The sequence below is a fragment of the Falco punctatus genome (genome assembly GCF_963210335.1).
Source record: "Falco punctatus genome assembly, chromosome: 1".
In the NCBI taxonomy this organism is placed as follows: Eukaryota; Metazoa; Chordata; class Aves; order Falconiformes; family Falconidae; genus Falco; species Falco punctatus.
The window spans coordinates 27820857-27839096 of record NC_137580.1 but is presented as its reverse complement, the minus strand read 5'-3'; the positions used below and the strand labels follow the sequence as shown (position 1 = coordinate 27839096).

Genomic DNA, 18240 nt, shown 5'->3' with positions numbered 1-18240 from the left:
TCACAGCATTACATTCAAGCTATCAACTTTATTTTGCTCTTTGTCAATTTTATATCAAATAGTGACTCGGAGCAGATGGCTGAGAGCATACAGGCTGTAAGAGCTGCTAGTGAGACCTGAGGAACATCCAGAAAAATTCATCTTTGGGAAGGATGGGGGAGGAGGCAGAAGAGTTGGAAAATAGTATTCTCATTTTGATATTTTTAAAAACTATTCCTTAACAATTTCAGTTGTTCTTACAAAGCTTACAGTTATCTCCCATTTCACTTTATCAGCTGGATTCCAGAAATATTTCAGGTGATGTAACAAGTTAATTTCACAAGCATAATTTATCAGCAGTGATTACATGGCTTTTCGACAATCATTAGAATTACACATGTTCTACTTACCTTCTTTATCCACACGGAAGACAAAAGTCCTATGGGATGTGACAACTTCAAATTTATTCTCCCCGTGAATTCTTACTGTTGCTATAGCAGAGAGCAGTATTATTCCCTTTGAGAACACTTCCTATAATAAAAATGCCATAGAAATAGTTAATAACTCTCATGGAATGTTAAATGTCTCTCAGGTAATACTACTTGCCATGATGTTTAGGAAGTTCACATACACTGGCTGTGCTCCTAAAATTTCACCACACTATTAATAAAACTGCCTTAATTAGTAAACCACTACCTACACATCACAAAATTCACTGTTCTGGGTCTATGCACACCTGCAGCCTTCTAAAATAGAGTTAAGTCCCATGGTGAGATAGAATGCATATATTTCAGATACCACTTCATAATTTGTCTCATGACACTAATATTGCAAAATATCACACTCCCCTAAATTTACAAGTTTATGTCAAAGTAAGTTACATGGACTATCTTCACAGAACCATAATTCAAAAAAAATGTAACTATTATACTTGTAGAATAGAAACAGACAAGGGAAAAAAATTGTGCCTGCTCCACGCAGAAAATTCCAAAGAATTTTTCCGTTCCTCCCACACTCCTTCAGTGGCTACCAATAAGAAAAATAAATTCACTGATTTTATCACCAGTAATCCAAAATTTTCCCAAAAATTGCTGATTTCCAACTAGGAATCAGGACAACTGAACTGAACACTAAAGCAAAACAGGAAAAAGGAACTGCTGCAAGTACTTTTTCCAAGTATCTTGTATTTTAACCTAATTAACATAAGTATTTGGGGGGTGGGGGAGTGATGAGCAGGGAAAGGAAAGCTCCTGCAGACATGCAATACCTTGGAAATACTTCTGTACAATTCCTGGATTCCAGAGTTAACGCTGCTGCTCCTGTCCCCACTAAGCTTTGATCAATTGGTTTTCTGACCAAGACAATTCAGATATACTGCTAAGATTTATGATCCAGATGCAGTAATAGTCCAAAGGTGAGCTCCCCATAAAGAATTTGTACTGCAATAACTTTCCTCCAAAACTATAAATTATTATAACAGACTTTATACAATAATTTAAGGAACCACTGTGAATGCTAAGCACGAAGGATATACAGGATCATTTTTCTGTTTATTGAGTTTAATACACTACTGATTTTCACCAAATTCACACTCAACATTGTTTCGCTTCTAGGGACTAATATACACCAGTGAATGCAGTTAAGCAAATAGAAATATTGAAATACAGCTGAAGCAAACATGAAATTACTACAATTACACCCAAGAACTGCTCTGTTACTCAGAATTATCTTAGCATTGCACACCCATTTTCTTTGTGGCTATATTTGTTAGAAGAGATTTTAACATTTTTTAATAAAGTTGGATATTATGTTGACTACTGATCCTTCACAATGGCAAAGCAAATATTGCATATAGTATTTCTAAAGGTGTTCAGATATAATTATATTACGGTGTTTGCAGGCATCTACTGGCTGTTTTTGGTAATGTAAGAGTAATTCAGACTGCTGGAAGTCACAGCTATTTTATTTGTTTTAATAAAGAGTCAGTTTCTTTCTAAGCTCAGCATAGTTTTGATTTTGCTATTTAAACAATCATGCTTTTTAAAGCTTTGTTCTTCAAGGATACATATTTTCAAATACAGTTTAAACCATAACAATTTCTCAATCTTTCCTCTGCAGCAGCTTCTCTTTTACATGCAAGAAATAATCCCTACTGTGAAAAAACTCTTGTTGATCAAGATACATTTTCTCTCTTTGGAACACTCCAGACTAGAAATTAGGTGAATTATTGAATAATACAGAAAACAAACACAAATAAACACAGCCAAGAACCTTACAGATACTCCTGTCACTAAGACATGTACACTAGCTTTAGGGCTGCAAAAAATTCTGACAGAACAATTTCCTCATGAGGAAAGAAAAACATTTTATATAGAGTGCTTTGATGAAAACTTTTATTTTCAAATACAGCCCAATATCACTCCTTGACAGTTGTGTTTTAGAACTGGACTAAAAGATTCTGGAAAACACTGTTTTGTTTTCCAACATTCCCAGTGCACTGCTTTGGTTCTCCTTCCACAACAGATTAAATATTACCTATTTCAAGAATGACAATGATTCAGCTGTTTGGCAGTAAATTTTGTTGTCTGTTATGCACATACACAACATCACACAGCAAAATATCAAAGTTCTCCACACGAAAAGCAAAGACTTTTTCCTAAATCACTAACATATTTGTCAGGGACCCTAAGATGTTTTTAAATAAAAACTTTCAACATAACCAGCAGGTTTTGCCTTACTATAAAGCACATGTTAGAGCACCAGTGCTGTCCTGCCAAAAGTAGAAAGAAATTTGAAACAAACGCTGTGCCTACAGGGTAGCTGAAAATAATTCTCCATTTCTACCTTCCCCTCTTTCGTTTCCTTTCACTTCAGTTAACCACATTCTGTTAAGACAAAACCACACGGGATATTGCTCTGACCACATCAACTTGCTCAGGACATGAACACAGAAGAAATTAGCAGAATCACAGATTAAAACAAAAACCATTCCTACGTCAGATGCTGTTTGCAGAAAACTTTTTTTCATATACGCAGATACAAAGTAAAGATCCCTATTGCTTAGAAGCTGACATACAACTAGATCAAGGTTAGAGAAATATTTAGAAAATTAAGGTTTAAATCATTCAGAGAACGTTTAAATGGGCAAAATACACATTTTCCGGAATATGGCCCTCTGTGTCTTCCCACCCCATCCTCCACTTGTTTCACTCTTCATTAGCCATGTAGCACACACTTCCCTTTCTTGAGAATCTCACTCCTCTCTCAAGTTCCTAATTTGAATGACAAATAGAGCTATTTAATATTGTTAGTGTTTCTGGGTAAAATAAACAGTTTCATTTCACAGAGTCTACCCTCCTTTGCTTGTAATAATCATAAAAATATCCAAGTATGGATTGGTTTCCTTTTGAGAACTTTTAACCGATATGTGAAACCAAAAGTGTAACAAATTCTTTATAACATGCTTGCCTTTGTAGGAACATCCTTGGATAAACACACTAGAATAGACGGAACTTGCCATTAAGATCTAAAGTTAAAACAACAACTTCCCCATTTAAATATATATATATAGCCAGCCCCGTAACTAGGAGGGACCTGCTGCCTTGCAATGAACTGTATAACTATCCTTGTCTTATCAGAACCAGCTCCTGAGCTGCATGCAGGTCTTGATAGTTCTGCAAATAGTTGCTCACAACGTCAAGGTAACAACACACAAGCAACAGCAGGACCATGCTGGTATCCATCCAGCAGGCAGTATGAATACTCTGGGTGTGGGAGTAGTGATTCAGCAGCCACCACTGTACTAAAAACTCAGTTCCCCAGTGACACCACTGCTCACCCAACACGATCCCACTGTGCACTGACAGCTATTGGTAGTCAACTATGTTTTCCTCCTATCTACAGGTTAGTCCTGAGATTCACCAAAGCCTCAGTTCCAAGAATTTTCTTCAGGCCTCACAGTTCTCAGACAGACAAAGTTCTTAGCATATGTGGCTCACCAAGTGAATAAGTCAAACACCCAGATTTGGTCAAACTGTATACACACACAGACCAACCAATATCCCTTTCAATCCCAGCAGTGAGATTTTGTACTCAGATTCCAGGAAAAGTGAGCCAAAAACCCTTCAGACCAAGACTTTTGCAAGCTCCTGATAGGCTAACCTGTCACAAAGACCTTTTAAACAGATGATGCAGAGTTGGTAGCTTCCTATGCATCATCTAACACTAAATATTCCCCTGAGCAGAGGGGAAGATTTCTGGAATCTCCAATGACAGGCAAATGTATAACAAGTACTATTCTAGAGTAACTGACCTCCAAGTAACTTTTTCAGTGGCCTTCAAGGGAAAAAAAAAAAATCCCCAGTGCAGATAAAAGATTTAAAATTCTCTATTAGCATTTCTTTCCCTAATTATGCTACAGACAGTGTTAAGCAAATCCCAAACACTGTATTTTTCAAGTATTTCTTAATGACTAACCCTGCTTTTCTGCTCCTCTGAAACCCTGGGATGAATACCACAAAGGGCTAACATTTTTTGTCAGTGCAATCCAAATGTTAGTGTATTGTTCCCTTCATCTACAAAATCATGTCTTCTACTGTGAGTGAAGCAAAGTACACAAGTAAAAACAAATTGTTTCATGTTCTTAATCAGTAGGCATACAGATCAACGTAAATAATTTTTTGAGGTTCTTCTTAATTTCTCTGGCCCCTCAAGAAATAGTTAGTCTTTTCCTACTTCAATTCTACCCTCCTCATCTTCTGCTGAAATAGAGCTAAGAGTGTGCATATTATTATAAAGCATCTATAGGACACTTATTGATTACTACCACCCAGCATATACTGCTCAGGAGCTTTTACCTAACACTGTATTTTGTTCCTAATGCAATATTAAGCTTCAACAGGAAATGCTTTGCAGCATTAAATAATAAAAAAAAAAGGTAAAAAAAAAACAACAAACATGTTTAAAGATAGGTCTCAAAAAAAAAACCAAACCAAAACCAAACCACCAATGTAGTTTCTATTGTGAAAAAAGTAGTATCAAAAGGCCAAATAAGTCTTTTTAAAATCTCAATTTCACTAAAGGAATACACATTTTATTGAAAAACACAATTTAAAAATCCATTTTTGTATCACACATCAGAAGGGAACTACATCAGAAGGGAACTACTTTAATCAAAACAACTCATGAGTCCACAAATGTTTCAGTAAGATTTAATCCCTAGGTACAGAAACAAAGAACAGCCACTGACATGGTAGTACTATGCTGATTTTAAAAAGACCCATTCAAACATAACCTAGTCCAATGATATATGATTATTCCTAGAAGACAAACAGGAAAGAGACATTTTAACGAGTAAACATGTGTGTGGGTGTTTGATTTTTAAAAGGACTTTCATACCACATTTAATGTCTCTCAGGAACCCAACATGCTGGGTTCCTATGACAAGACACTTTGTGACCACCAAAATAACACTGCATCTCTTAAATGTGTTTTGCATGATCCTGTTCTGTTTTGCAGAATGCAGCAGCATCACTTTCCATAAAGTAAGAAGAGCTAATGATATCTTATCTGAAAAGGTCAGGAATACAAGCCCTTTTGGAAAACAAGAGCATCAAAAATACATGAAGATCTCAAGGACACCTTAAAATATTTAATAATGTCTCATCCTAGTACTTTGCAATTGAAAATTAATTCAAGATGAATATTCATTTATTTCTGAATTTCTTCAGGGAAATGCATTTGTGTTAATACACACATTACATCACAAACATGAACAAAACATGTCACTTACCTTTTCATTATTGTAATACGAAATGCTGTCTCCATCGAACTTAACCCAGCGCTTCTGAAACACGCGTTTGCTGTAAATCAAAAATTAATACAATTAAAATAATAAACACAAACTAACACTGGCTTTTAAGACTGTCCCAAGCACAAGTTACAGAAAGGTCAAATCATATTTAGCTTCCTGTGTTTCAGCTTAAACATTTTGAAAATTAAAATAAATTTTAGCCCTATCATATCTTTCCAAAAGGAGAACGCTGTTTTCTTATATAATAAAAAGATCTGGAAACAAGAAATGCAGTATTTCTAGACTTCTTTTATAAATTGGTATCTTCATATTATTAATCAATTCAGTTTTCTTTTTCTCTATTTCCTCCCCATATGCTCTAGATCATGTCTGAAGTGACAGAGGAAAGAAACAACTTTCAATAGTATAATTTTGCCTGAAATTAACAAGGATGAGAACTGACTATTTTTGTTGGAGACAAAGGAATATTCTGAACACTGAGCATACTTTAAGCATTACAAGCTTTGTAAGGTACTTTCCAAAAAAGAAACTGAAAAACTAAAATGACCATTTCATTGCCATGTTTATAAGAAGAACATCTCTGTTTACAGGTTATGGTGTCTCCAGTCAACACCTCCCAAAAACTCTCTTCCCTGGCCAATGAATAAATCGCAGTCACACCAAACCACTCAAGTACATCAAATTTCATTTTCAGTCTGTGTTATCAACTGAACATCATTAATGAGAGGCTCATTTGATTATTTCAGTTTGCTGTTAACTCATGCTCTATAAGGACCTCCTAAAAAATTATTTTTACATGAACCTGAAGTAGTCCATTATGCTCATTTAAAATGTTGACAGCCTATTAGTTATCATCTATAAAAGTTTCAGTTCTAAAATCTATTAAACAAGTTAATTAAGCAAGAGCAAGACCCCACTCTAACATCTCTTTTCCCAACATTATTTCCTTTCCTGCTAAATGAGTGTTCTGCTTTAGGATTAGTAGACTGTGATAGTTTATCAAAACTTTAATCAAATAGCAGCTCTGGCTTAATTAACTTGTATTATATGACTACAATAAATCATCATTTTTCATAACCTGGAAAGGCCAATATAAAATCTATTTTCCATTAAAATGTCAATAAACTTCAAGATGATGCAGGGAAGAAAATGTGAACCTAAGCACCACGTACAGTGTGAGTAAACTGAATGGCTTTACCATTTAGAGTGAACTAAAAAGAGAAGCTGTACTTGAAATGCATGATTTGTAGCAATTTAAGAAAATAGTATATACTCATTCCCCTGAGTAGATATGAAGTACCAGGTGTAAATGAGAGCTCTGTAAGGAGGAGAAAAGGCAAGGCAAGGCAAGGTGGGGGGATGGGTGTGCGCGCACACAGCTAACAGGGAGTAGAACAGAAAGAAACATCCAATTGGCAGGGACTGAAATAAGAAATTACAGTGCTTTAAGGAATGAAAAAGATATTTTTTTTCTTTTGGTTGCTTTCTTTACACCTTCAGATATTTGGTTCTCTTACAGTACCTTTTCTCAAAAAATGCAGCATTCCTTAAACCACGCTTAAGAAGAAGTCCTTGAAATTTAGCCAAGGAGTATCAGTGACTCAAAGCTAATGACCCTGCTGCAACTGTTCTATTCAGTCCTATCAGTATCAATCTTGTGGTTGACTCATCTTTTTTCAAATAATATACTCTCATACTGTACTTTATCTAAAGCCTTCACACTTTGTTCACAACTCTATTCCTTCAAATAGCGTGAGTCAACTGGAAATAAGAACTATACTTTTTATCACTCTGTTAGCTAATTGCTGGAAGTGTTGTTTAAAAAAAGTCCTAGAAGTGAAATAAAACAAAAGTTAAAGCTAACTGCAGCTCTCTGAGAAGCCAATAAACTAACAATTCTGAAAAAGAAAGATATATAAATGCATGTTATGCTGGGGAAAAGTCTTTTGAGTCTGTGTGTAATTATTATTTGATTCTTTAGAAAAAGTAAAAAATGGCAATCCATAAATGTGAATGAAACTTTGAAAAAAAATTTAAAAAAAAAAATGTTTGAGCAGATTAAAATTCCATGACGGCAAAATAGGTTAATTCCTTCTTATTATTCAGCTTCAACAATGTATCACTGTATTAACACAAATGAAGCCAAAACCAAAGACATTAAAAGTTCCTAAATCAAAAGTCTTAAAAAGGAACAATAAAAAAAAAGGGGGGGGGGGAATTTCTATACAACAGAGCTCCTTCCAGTGAGCTCAAACCAGACTGTATTCTCAACCAATTTAATTCCATAACTTTTTCACTAAACTGAAATAAAAAATTAATTGCTGTACTAGTTGATGAGTAGTGATGGATTATTATAGCCACAAATTATGAAAGAAAAGGCCAAACAGTTTAATACCACCTTTTAGTGTAGCTAAACATAGATTCTTAAGAACAAAGAACACTGAAGTACTAAGGCTTAGAAGTACATTAGACTAGATGTATTACAGTGCTAACAAGGATAACAGGTTTAATTTCTAGATGTTATAGTGAAGATCAGAAATAGACTTTAAAAGTAAAATTGTGCCACTTTCAATACAAAAATGAATTCAGAACAATTTAAAATGAAGAATAGTTTAGTCAGTTTATTAAGGAGAAAGAAGAATTTCATCAGTTCGCAAGTATTTATGAAGGGAAGATCTGGTAAGAGTGCTCTTTAAAACAATTAAGACAACCTGGAATTTAAAGTAGATTAAAATAAAACAATTTTAAAACCTTTTGAAAATAACAGAAATTAAACATAAGGATTTTTAATTTTCTTTTACCTACAAATGTGGCAGACAGTCTGTTCTCTATAGTATTCCTCTCTTCATTATTTCAAATCTTAAAGAAAGACTTGTACTTAGATTCCTCCTATCAAACTTCAGCATGTCAATAAACTAAACCAGGAGAAAATTCAGCCTAGATGCATTTCTAAAGCCAAAGCTCAATTTATACACACAATTCTGAAACCAACAGGATCTCCAGTCACACTAATTATTAATTTATACATCCATGGACATATTGGTGAAGTTGTATTTCAGAATCAGAATTTCTTTTCACTAACCTTGTGGCCCACAGAAAATCAGCAAAAATGTACATATTGGAAATTTTTTCGTATTTTTCTGCTACAGTTCATGAGTGGTGATGAACACTTTTAATAAAAATATTTTTCCTGAGTGCACCTCCAAAGTAAACTTTAGAATAGATAACATCATTAAAAACTTAAGAACTCAGAAAAGCCCTATGCACCAAAACTAGTTCACTTTCCCACCACTAATAGTAAGCTGTGACCAAATACGAACTCAACATCTCTCATGCAAACATATATCCTCACAATTACACAGTAATCACTGCAAATACCATACCCTTGAGGGGATAATTTATCCAGCCATCCTGCTTTAACCTTCGTTACTGATGGTCCATAAAAACAAGCATAAGGTGTTATTGATTCATTTCCAATCACAGTTTGATCTCCATCAAATTGCTGAAAATGCATTTGTTCACTGACCAAGCGATCTGAATCTCCACATTGTATCTTACTACAAGATGCTGAGTATGTTTTTGTTTTATTTTTCTTTTTCTTTAAAGGCAGAGAACATTGTTCCACAAAAGAATACACAGATTCACTTTCAGATTCTTCTGGTGATAATACTTTCTTTTCCCTAGACGGTGATTCATTTTTTGCAAATTCCTTTGTCTTCTCTTCCTGATTGTTAATGGAACTAGAAAGAAAAATTGCATTTTACTCTTCATATATTGCTACAATGCACAACTATATAAAATTCTTAATTAGAACAAATATTGGTAAGATATTATAAACATGTTTATAACTTGTTTAATCATTCTGATAACCACAGACATGCTAAAGACAATGTATCTTATAACCATGACCATACTGAATCCTACTTTCTCCATTCAACAGGAGTAGTAGCAGCAAGGTAACACTTGCTGGTTCCTTTAGAAGCCTGAACAGAAGTTTAAAATTAATTCTCCCTCTGCAGAAAACTAGCCTCACTCTTTTTTATATTTTGGAGGACTTGCATTACCTCTCTTCCATCTCCCACCTCCATAGAAGCCAAGTACAGACAGGAGAGTTAAAGAGCACATTAGCTCCCGTTTCATCAAACCACTAGCCACTACCTCATGAGAGGGCTAGAGAATGGGTTTTAGGTTTGCGTTTGGTTGTGCTTTTTTTTCTAATAAGCAGGTAGAGTATGAGAGTATTCAGACATGGTTAGCTAGCAGACATACAAAACTAAAACTTATTTCATCTTTGTTCTGACTGGGGAAAAGAGGGACATCTTCCAAATACACAAGAGTCTTAAACCTTCATAAGTCTCGGGACAGCCACAGAGCCAAACATCGCCTCCTACAGCATGGGGTAAAGGCTCAAATAGGGAAAAAAAAAAATAATAAATGCAGTCACAGTTGTGCCTTCAGAGGTAGAGGTCTACTTGTGACATCAGTAAATAATTGTTTCCTCTTTGCATTTTGAATATCTCTATAACTCTTATTCAATACCATAGATTCTTGTAAGAATACTCCTCATTTGTTCCTAGATCCAATTTATTTTCAGAAGCCAGGAATTCATTTCCATGGAGTTCCTAGAAAAGAAATACATTATAATCAACGTTTGTATTGAAGTAGTAAGTGATGTTTAAATTACTGTAGACATAAATCACACACAAACAACAGCGTAACTAGTAAAGCTTTTCTTTGCTGCATTTTCAAACGTGCATTTGGAAGATCATGTTTTCAAAAGTATTCTAAGAAATGTTATTTTCGGTATTTCCATTTTTAATAATAATAGATAAAACATTTGAGCACAGTCCAAAATAGCTGATATAAACAAATAAATGAAGAAATTCAGTGCATAGAAATAGTAGTGCTCTGATGTTTCTTGAAGCACAACTGAATATTTTACCCTGAAATTTTCTAAGCTCAAAAGCCACATGTTGCATGCAGGTTAAGCATACCATTTATGCCTTGCCACTAGTAGCCTATCTTTCATATCAATGTTTCTCTGAATTAATTGTACAGCCTTCAGAGCATACTAAAAATAAAATAATGGTAAATTCAAATTCCTACAGTAACACTAAACTCAACCACACCAAATATCTCACATTTTCTTGCCAAGCTCTTCTTCCTAAAAGGCACATTTATTAGTGTTTGTTTAGAAATCTTTATCACAAACTGCTTGCAGCATACAAAATGTCAAGGTTAACACTGTTCAAGAACATAACATTTCACACTTCCTAAACTTGATCTGACAGTCATACTGCATACCAAGCTTCTTGATACTTTTCTCTCTTCCTTAAAAAAGCAACCAACAACCTGAAATTAACATCTTTGTGTTTTCTGATGGAAGCTTTTTAAATTACTCATTCAGGCTTTGATGTGTATGTCACGAAGGATAACAGAAAAAAGTGGAAAAACTTTTGCAACAGTTGCTATTTGTTTTCTGAAGAGCAGTGCTTCATCTTGTATTTGAAGGCTGTAACTTGGCAACACGAAAAGGCCAGCTTAAAAAAAAAGGCACATAGCCCAAAGCTGTACACTGCAGTACAAATTGTGGAAATCACAGTTTGCTGCTAGAATAAACCTAGGTGAGCAGTCTGCCTTCCTCTGCCAGCCAGATACATATAAAAAAAAAACAAAACAAACAAAAAAAAAAACCCAAAAAAACCCCAAACAAACAAAAAAACCCACCGAAGCCCAAGATCAGCCACCACCCACACACCACACTTTAACAATGTTGTAGCATGGATTAGGAAAAAAAAATCATTAAAAACCAAAACATCTGCAAACAAACTAAATGGAAAACTTAAAAGCAACCTGTCCACTGCTTATCTAATGCTTGGATTGATTGAGTCTCACAAAAGAGGGGAAATGGCAGCGTCCCACTTCTATGCAACAGTCAGGAGGCTAATATTACCCAGGAAGCATCTTCAGACTAAAAATGGTCAATATCCTTTATCTTCATTTGTTTACCAAGATGCAACTGCAAACCATACCCACTGAAGCTATGTGGTAGTACCTCTTCCTCTCTCCCATGAACCTTTATGATAATAGTTCTATGTTCTGCTTGTGCTCAGCAAACTTCAACATTTGGGCAAGTGAATTCAGGGAGCCTGAGAACTTCTAAGCAATAATCAAGAAATGCATTGCTATTGCCAGTAGATTTTAAAATGTAGAAGTCTACAAACGAAGACAGGTTTTGGGGACAGGGAGTTCTATTTGCTCATAAAGACGTATATTTCACCCAAATTAAATCCTAAGAATTTCCAATGTGTTGTTTACAGAATTACTCTGCAAGATGCTCAGATTCAAGATGAGACAAAACTCCCATCTTCCACCTCCTGGGATCTCTAAGGCATAATGCAAAAGAAGTTAGCAGCAGCATTTTTCTCCTGCAGATATCTTTATAGACAGAAGTATTTCTTAAAAGATAGGTGTGTATATATGTATGACACAGAAACTGTCTCAAATACGTACTGTTCTTTGGATAGGAAGCACCTACCATTAAGAAGGGAAATTGGCTTCTGGATCCCAGACAGATGGAACTGTCTACTTGCAACCCTGCATAAAAATCCTCTACTTTCAATCAGGAAGTTATTGAGATACATTTTTGGTTTTAGCTTTTTGTAACAGGTAGCCCTGCTGATCACAACAGCAAGTCAGGAAACCTGAATGCTAAAACATGAGCTTCATGAAGAGTATCAGGACTGAAGCTACATTAAACAAAGACTCAACGCCGTTCAGGACAAGCATCTTCCTTTAAGAGATGCTACCTTAGTCTTCTATTAAAGCTAATGTCACAGTTCTCAGGTTGATTCTTGAATTATGGTTTGGCAATACAATTTTATACAGGTCCATAAAGATAAACTCCTCCTAAAATAAGAACCCTTAGTATTTTAAAGTGGTAAGATTTGCAATCTGGCCAGCATTCCACAGCAGAACAATGCTTAGGAGCTCACATAGCTTATTGAACTCAATATGCATGTTTAATTTAGTCTGACTGCCTACAGCAAGAAAAAAAGCAAATCCTTTACTCTGGAGGTCTAAACTCATTACAATGCAGTTTTTCTGTGAAGGAATTCTAACATACTAGATTCTTCAGTTGGACACAACAATAAATCAGGTCTAAAACATTTGGGTTTTTATTTGTGTTATTTTAAAATCAATACTTTACAAAAACGCTCCTTCTTCAGGTTGCCCTTTAGAGGTTTCTGCTTCTAGTTCTTTCTTCTTAACCCAACTCAAAGACATATTTTCTTTATAGCCTTAATTCACTATTTTCTTATGCTTACTTACCTCCAGTCTGTAGTGACTCGCTACCTATTTCTACAGACGATCCCTTTATAAAAGCCTATAGAAGCCTTCTCTTTTTTACACCAATGAAACAGGAAGAAGGGTAATAGTATATAAGCCCTTAGAACAAACTTCAGTCAGTATAACAATTTGCTAATTTTTCTTGTTTATAGACAAACTATATTCTCATGTGAGGTTTCTTTTAAAATAAAGCAGCAGTTACAAGCCCTAAAATCTCAGCTACTTTACAGCATTCTGTAAACTTTCTTTTATTTGTTCCCAGGATACTTGATAACTACTGAAAAAAATCTGAAAGTGAAATGTATCTTAGCATCTTTGTTTTATGGTTCTTCTTGATGACCTTTGTCTGCAATTAAATTCTAATGGAACTAAAATTAACTATGACGTTTCCAACAGGCATGTGATAAATATAACTCAAAACCCAGTTCACTTACATGAAAATGATAATTAAAATCCAAACCTTCAGATCAGGAAAAGTATTTTATAATTACTGCATTAATCATGATTATAAAATCAGCAAAAATAGCAATTTCATTTGAAGCAGTTAATCCAGTTTAACAGCATGATATTTTTGTATTTTGTACCTTTTAAAGATAAGAAAGATTGTCAACAACCTCCCTGGGTATGCTTTTTTCCAACCAAGTATTTCAATGATATGTACAGAATGATGTTAAGTAGTAACAAGGCTAGGAAACTTCTAGAAAACCTGCTTATGCCATTGAACTAAGTACAAAGATGTTAAAATTCTGAATTTTTAAAGACATTGGCAGAGGCAACTGTCACAGACAAGACCGTACACAAGGAAAGAAAACGAAAGCTCAAAATTCACTTTTGTGTGCAGATAACCAGAACTAGAAGGAGAAACAACATGAATTTACGTGTACCTCATTAAAAAGTCAACAAAAAAAGTACAAAACATATTTCCAGAGGAAAGAAAGTACACACCAAAACCAGAGAAGATTTTTATGCTTCTAAAACCACTCCCATTAGAAGATGAAATTTGGACCACTTATTCTCTACTGAAAAACTCCTACCAAATTAAAATTGGGGGGGGGGGGGGGGGGAAATCCTAGGCATCTGTTTTGCTTTCCGAATTGCAGTCTGTATTGCTTTCATTTTAGTCAACAGTTTACAATAGTTATAAAAGTGAAACATTAAAGCAAAGACTAGGACAGAAACTAAGAATAATTTACTGTTTTCTCTAACTGTCTGGATTGAGATCAGATGGGACAAGTATAAGCAATTACAGAACCAACGATTTCTGGTCTGTATCCTTCTGAGACAGAAGTAGGAGCTGGGATTCACACCATGTGGCAGATGCCTCACTAAGCTAATTTACCTCCCAGATCTCCCCATGATTCAAGAAGTCTGTCCACATGCCATCTGCGGCATTCACATCATTCATAACTGACCCCAACAAAACTGTTCTCTTCAGAGAATCCTACAACAAAAGTGACTTTCTGGGTATACAGGAAGTTTAAGGGATGTATGAAAAATATCAGAAGTCCCGAGAACTTTCATATACAGGAATTAAAAAAGGGTATGGCCAAAAGTGACCATTAGATCATCTAAGTTAACATGTAAACTTCTTTCATAGGACATACATAAGCCTGTATAGAGTTGTCCAGTCTTGATCCACAATTATCAGAAGCGCAAAAAGCTATTTTACACCTTTACTAGTCAATTCTAATGGTTATCCACCACTTAACCTCATTTAGGCACAAAGTATTACAATACACCATTGTACCTAAGAGGGTAAAAGGAATGCATCAAGGTAGACTGCAATTGCCTGTAACTGACTTTTATATTTGATATGGCAGCTCTGGGCATTTGAAAAAAAAAGAAAACTGTCAGTTACCTATCCTATGTTGTTTAAAATAGCAAAAAATAATAATAAAAAACCCCACCAAACCTAACCAACACACGCCACACTTCTTTTTAGTATTGAACAGTACAAAGTGTATCTCAAAGTTGAGAAGAATCACTAGTCCACAAATATTTACAGTATAAACCTTTTGCATGTACCTAACAAGACAGAAAAGGTACTGGGAACTGAAGAAGCAGAGGAAAAAAAAAAAACACCTTAAGGGCTATATAATATACATAATATGAAGACTGAAAATAAGACAGACCATTTATAACCAGACTTCTCAACTTACCTTAGCATCTTCAGGGTTGTCACAAATAAAGGTTTCCCCATATGGAGAGATGATAGGTGGCTTTTCTTCTGTGGAAGTGTCTTAAAGGAAAGAGTCATACATCAATGCTCTATTAAAGTACTAACGAAATCATCTCCATCCTTCTCAGAAGGAATTTTGAAGAACAAGAAACAATTTCTCATTTCTAGCTGAACTTCAGACAGTTTTCCCATTCAGTCACTACCTAGTCAGACACTACTACTATTATTACTATGTAATTTGCCTATTACTTGCATACAGGCATTTTTCTTCTTTCCCACCCTGCATCAAGCTAAAAAACCAAAACTTCTGTTGCACACTCTTAGAAGCAATAGCTCCAAAATGTCCTTTTATTCTGACTTAAACAAAAACCAACAACACAAAAACATAACCAACAAAAAATACCCCACACAACAACTAACCCAAAACACACGAAAACTCATTTGTGCACAATGTTCATTTTGCCATCAAGTATTCACTTGAAATTAATATGCATAACTTCAAACAAGACACACCTCTAGAGCTTGAAAGAACTTTTGTTTACAACTGACTGCAAAAGTCTTCTACACTCTTCCAGTAAACTATTTAATACGATTAATTTTCTGTTATTTCCTGGAGCTATGAGCACTAACTAACAAATTAAGCAGCCTTATTCAGGAATACATGTCTTGTAACATTCAAGAAAAAGCTAACTCTGCTTAAGAAATCTGAATCTAATCTTAGAAAACTCAAAATACTGTAGCCTAAAAAAGTATACTAAAATAAATTAGGTTTAAAGAGTAGATTTTATAATTTTCATTATATTTGTTCATAAACAGAAAGTAAGTAAAAATGCAGAAGCAGTTAAATGCTCTGCTATTACTTTTTTCCCCCAGACCTTCCAGATGACCGGTATTTCTTAAAATAAGCAAATCTATACTAACTTCAGACACCTTCATGTCTAAAGTTTTTTCCTCAGTATTCAAGAAGTAAATATTAACATGTTTGACTCACTGTTTTGTGAAATTTGCTTCCCAGTGCAAGAAATATTTACAGGATCCACATTTCTTCTTTTCTGAAGGGAACTTGAATAAAACAAAGCACAGAATAAAAACATTAAATGAAATTTCCCAGAAATGGAGCAAAAATATCTTATGCAGTTAGGCTATTAAAATTATATACAAATATAGAAACAGCCAATTTTAAGTCTTGAGAAAATTTCTGATTTAATTTAAAAGTCACCTAAAAATGAGGTTTTCTCCCTTTCTCACACTAAATACTTTTCTGATTCTAGCACACATCTTGAGTTTGGGGTTTTTCTGTGTGTGTGCATTGGTTTTGAATTGACCTTATGATACATTTAGATTGCTGGGAAGCATGGAGATTCCACATTCTTCCCTACCCTTTACCTTCCCTTCTCCTTCACACAGATATCAATGACTATATTTAAAGAAGAATGTACTATGAAAGTCTAATTTAACATTAAGCTCAAAGGAAGCCTGGGCATGGGAAACCAGATAAAACAAGCTCTCAAGCACTGAAAAAAAACTGCTGTAAAGTTTTGATTTTCTAAGGTCAATTTTTTTCCAGAAATTTTTCAATCTGAGACACAAAAGACATTGTACTGCCTGTGACTACCACTGCATGTTTTGTAGATAGATAAGAATGTGTCCCCACACACAACAGAAAAATTATTTTATTCTTGATGTTGTGTTGGCCCTTAATTATTTCAGCAATTTCATGTATAGTGGCACTCATCATGCTCCTAAAAATCACATTATTTTTTTAAATTATTGTTGTTGCTTTATTATTATTGAGATTTCAAGCTGAGACAGCACCTTTAGAATAACAACACAGGAACAAATATGCTTGAATTAGTAAATTTCTACCCCATCTTTACTACTCCAGGAGTCTGTATTAGAGCTGTTTGCAGCCAAGCTCTGATTTCCCCAGTTAACATCAATAGTTAGTAATTTTTCCTCTTAATTTCATTTTCTCTGCTTGAAATAAGTGCTATGGATCCTACTGCATCCTTATAGAATATTCAGTGACTGTTAAATGCCATACAAGATCCCTGAAGTTTTTCTAACAGGTCCTCCATCCTTAAAACCAAAGTATGTTTTACCAAAAATATCGATACTCCTAATTTTTGTTTCCCCACTTGACATACTGAGAAATTTTATTCTTTTAAGATTAGCTATATTCAAAACTTTAGAAATACTGTCCCATGAAGTCCAAGTTGAATTACTCCATATTACAGGCTGATGTTCCTCTACAACAGAAAGCATACATTTATGAAGTATTTCATATCATTTTTAACTCATGCATTAACCTGCACCAAACAAATTATTAGGTTAAATTCAACACAGAAGCTGCACTGTTTATAGTTACTTGACATTTCAAGTGTTATCCAGGTTATATCAATTAAGTTCCTCAATGATATTGTAAAATCCTGGTTTTAGAAAACACAGGGTGAGTTTGGCCAGTGATGGTGGATCATAGCCTAGCTGTCATACGTGATTTGTTACTCTCCCGAGGTATAATTACAAAAAGTACACAGCAAATACTTTAAAAGTCTGTGTTTCTTCATACATCTTACTAAAATGGATGTAGTTACATCATTTGAAGCTCCATTAGCCAACTAACTTCATGCATTTGTACTAATCTAGTTATAAAGAACCTGATATGCTTATTAAAAAAAACCACATATCTAACTTTTTCAAAACAGACGATATTTTTTGTTGTTAGGTTGGGAATTTTTTAAGGGTATTAATAGCATTGAAACGAATTAGAGATACAGCCAAGCAGCTTTGACTCAAAGAAGTTTTAAAATCACAGTTTTCTTCCTTATGTAAATCAGTGAGCCATTGACTTCATTTTAGGGTAGATTGATTTAAAAGAGGACAATGGTAACAGCAAAGAGTGAAGATAAAGTCAGAAGGA

The 18240-nt window shown here is 34.6% G+C and overlaps 1 protein-coding gene across 7 annotated transcripts in view; it reads right to left on the bottom strand.

Annotated features, from left to right (window-relative positions):
• The window catches only part of ARAP2 (ArfGAP with RhoGAP domain, ankyrin repeat and PH domain 2), a 143502-nt gene that overhangs the window by 99160 nt on the left and 26102 nt on the right, over window positions 1-18240 (bottom strand). For all 7 annotated transcript variants that reach the window (XR_013929704.1, XM_080397040.1, XM_080397039.1 and 4 more), the window contains 6 exons: window positions 16312-16382; window positions 15301-15380; window positions 10331-10413; window positions 9175-9531; window positions 5771-5840; window positions 390-510 (listed from right to left, as the gene is read on the bottom strand). Coding sequence is in view for 6 of the 7 variants with exons in the window: in XM_080397040.1 (XP_080253166.1) it covers window positions 390-510; window positions 5771-5840; window positions 9175-9531; window positions 10331-10413; window positions 15301-15380; window positions 16312-16382 (782 nt within the window). In the remaining variant the exon portion in view is untranslated. The remainder of the gene's footprint in view (window positions 1-389; window positions 511-5770; window positions 5841-9174; window positions 9532-10330; window positions 10414-15300; window positions 15381-16311; window positions 16383-18240) is intronic.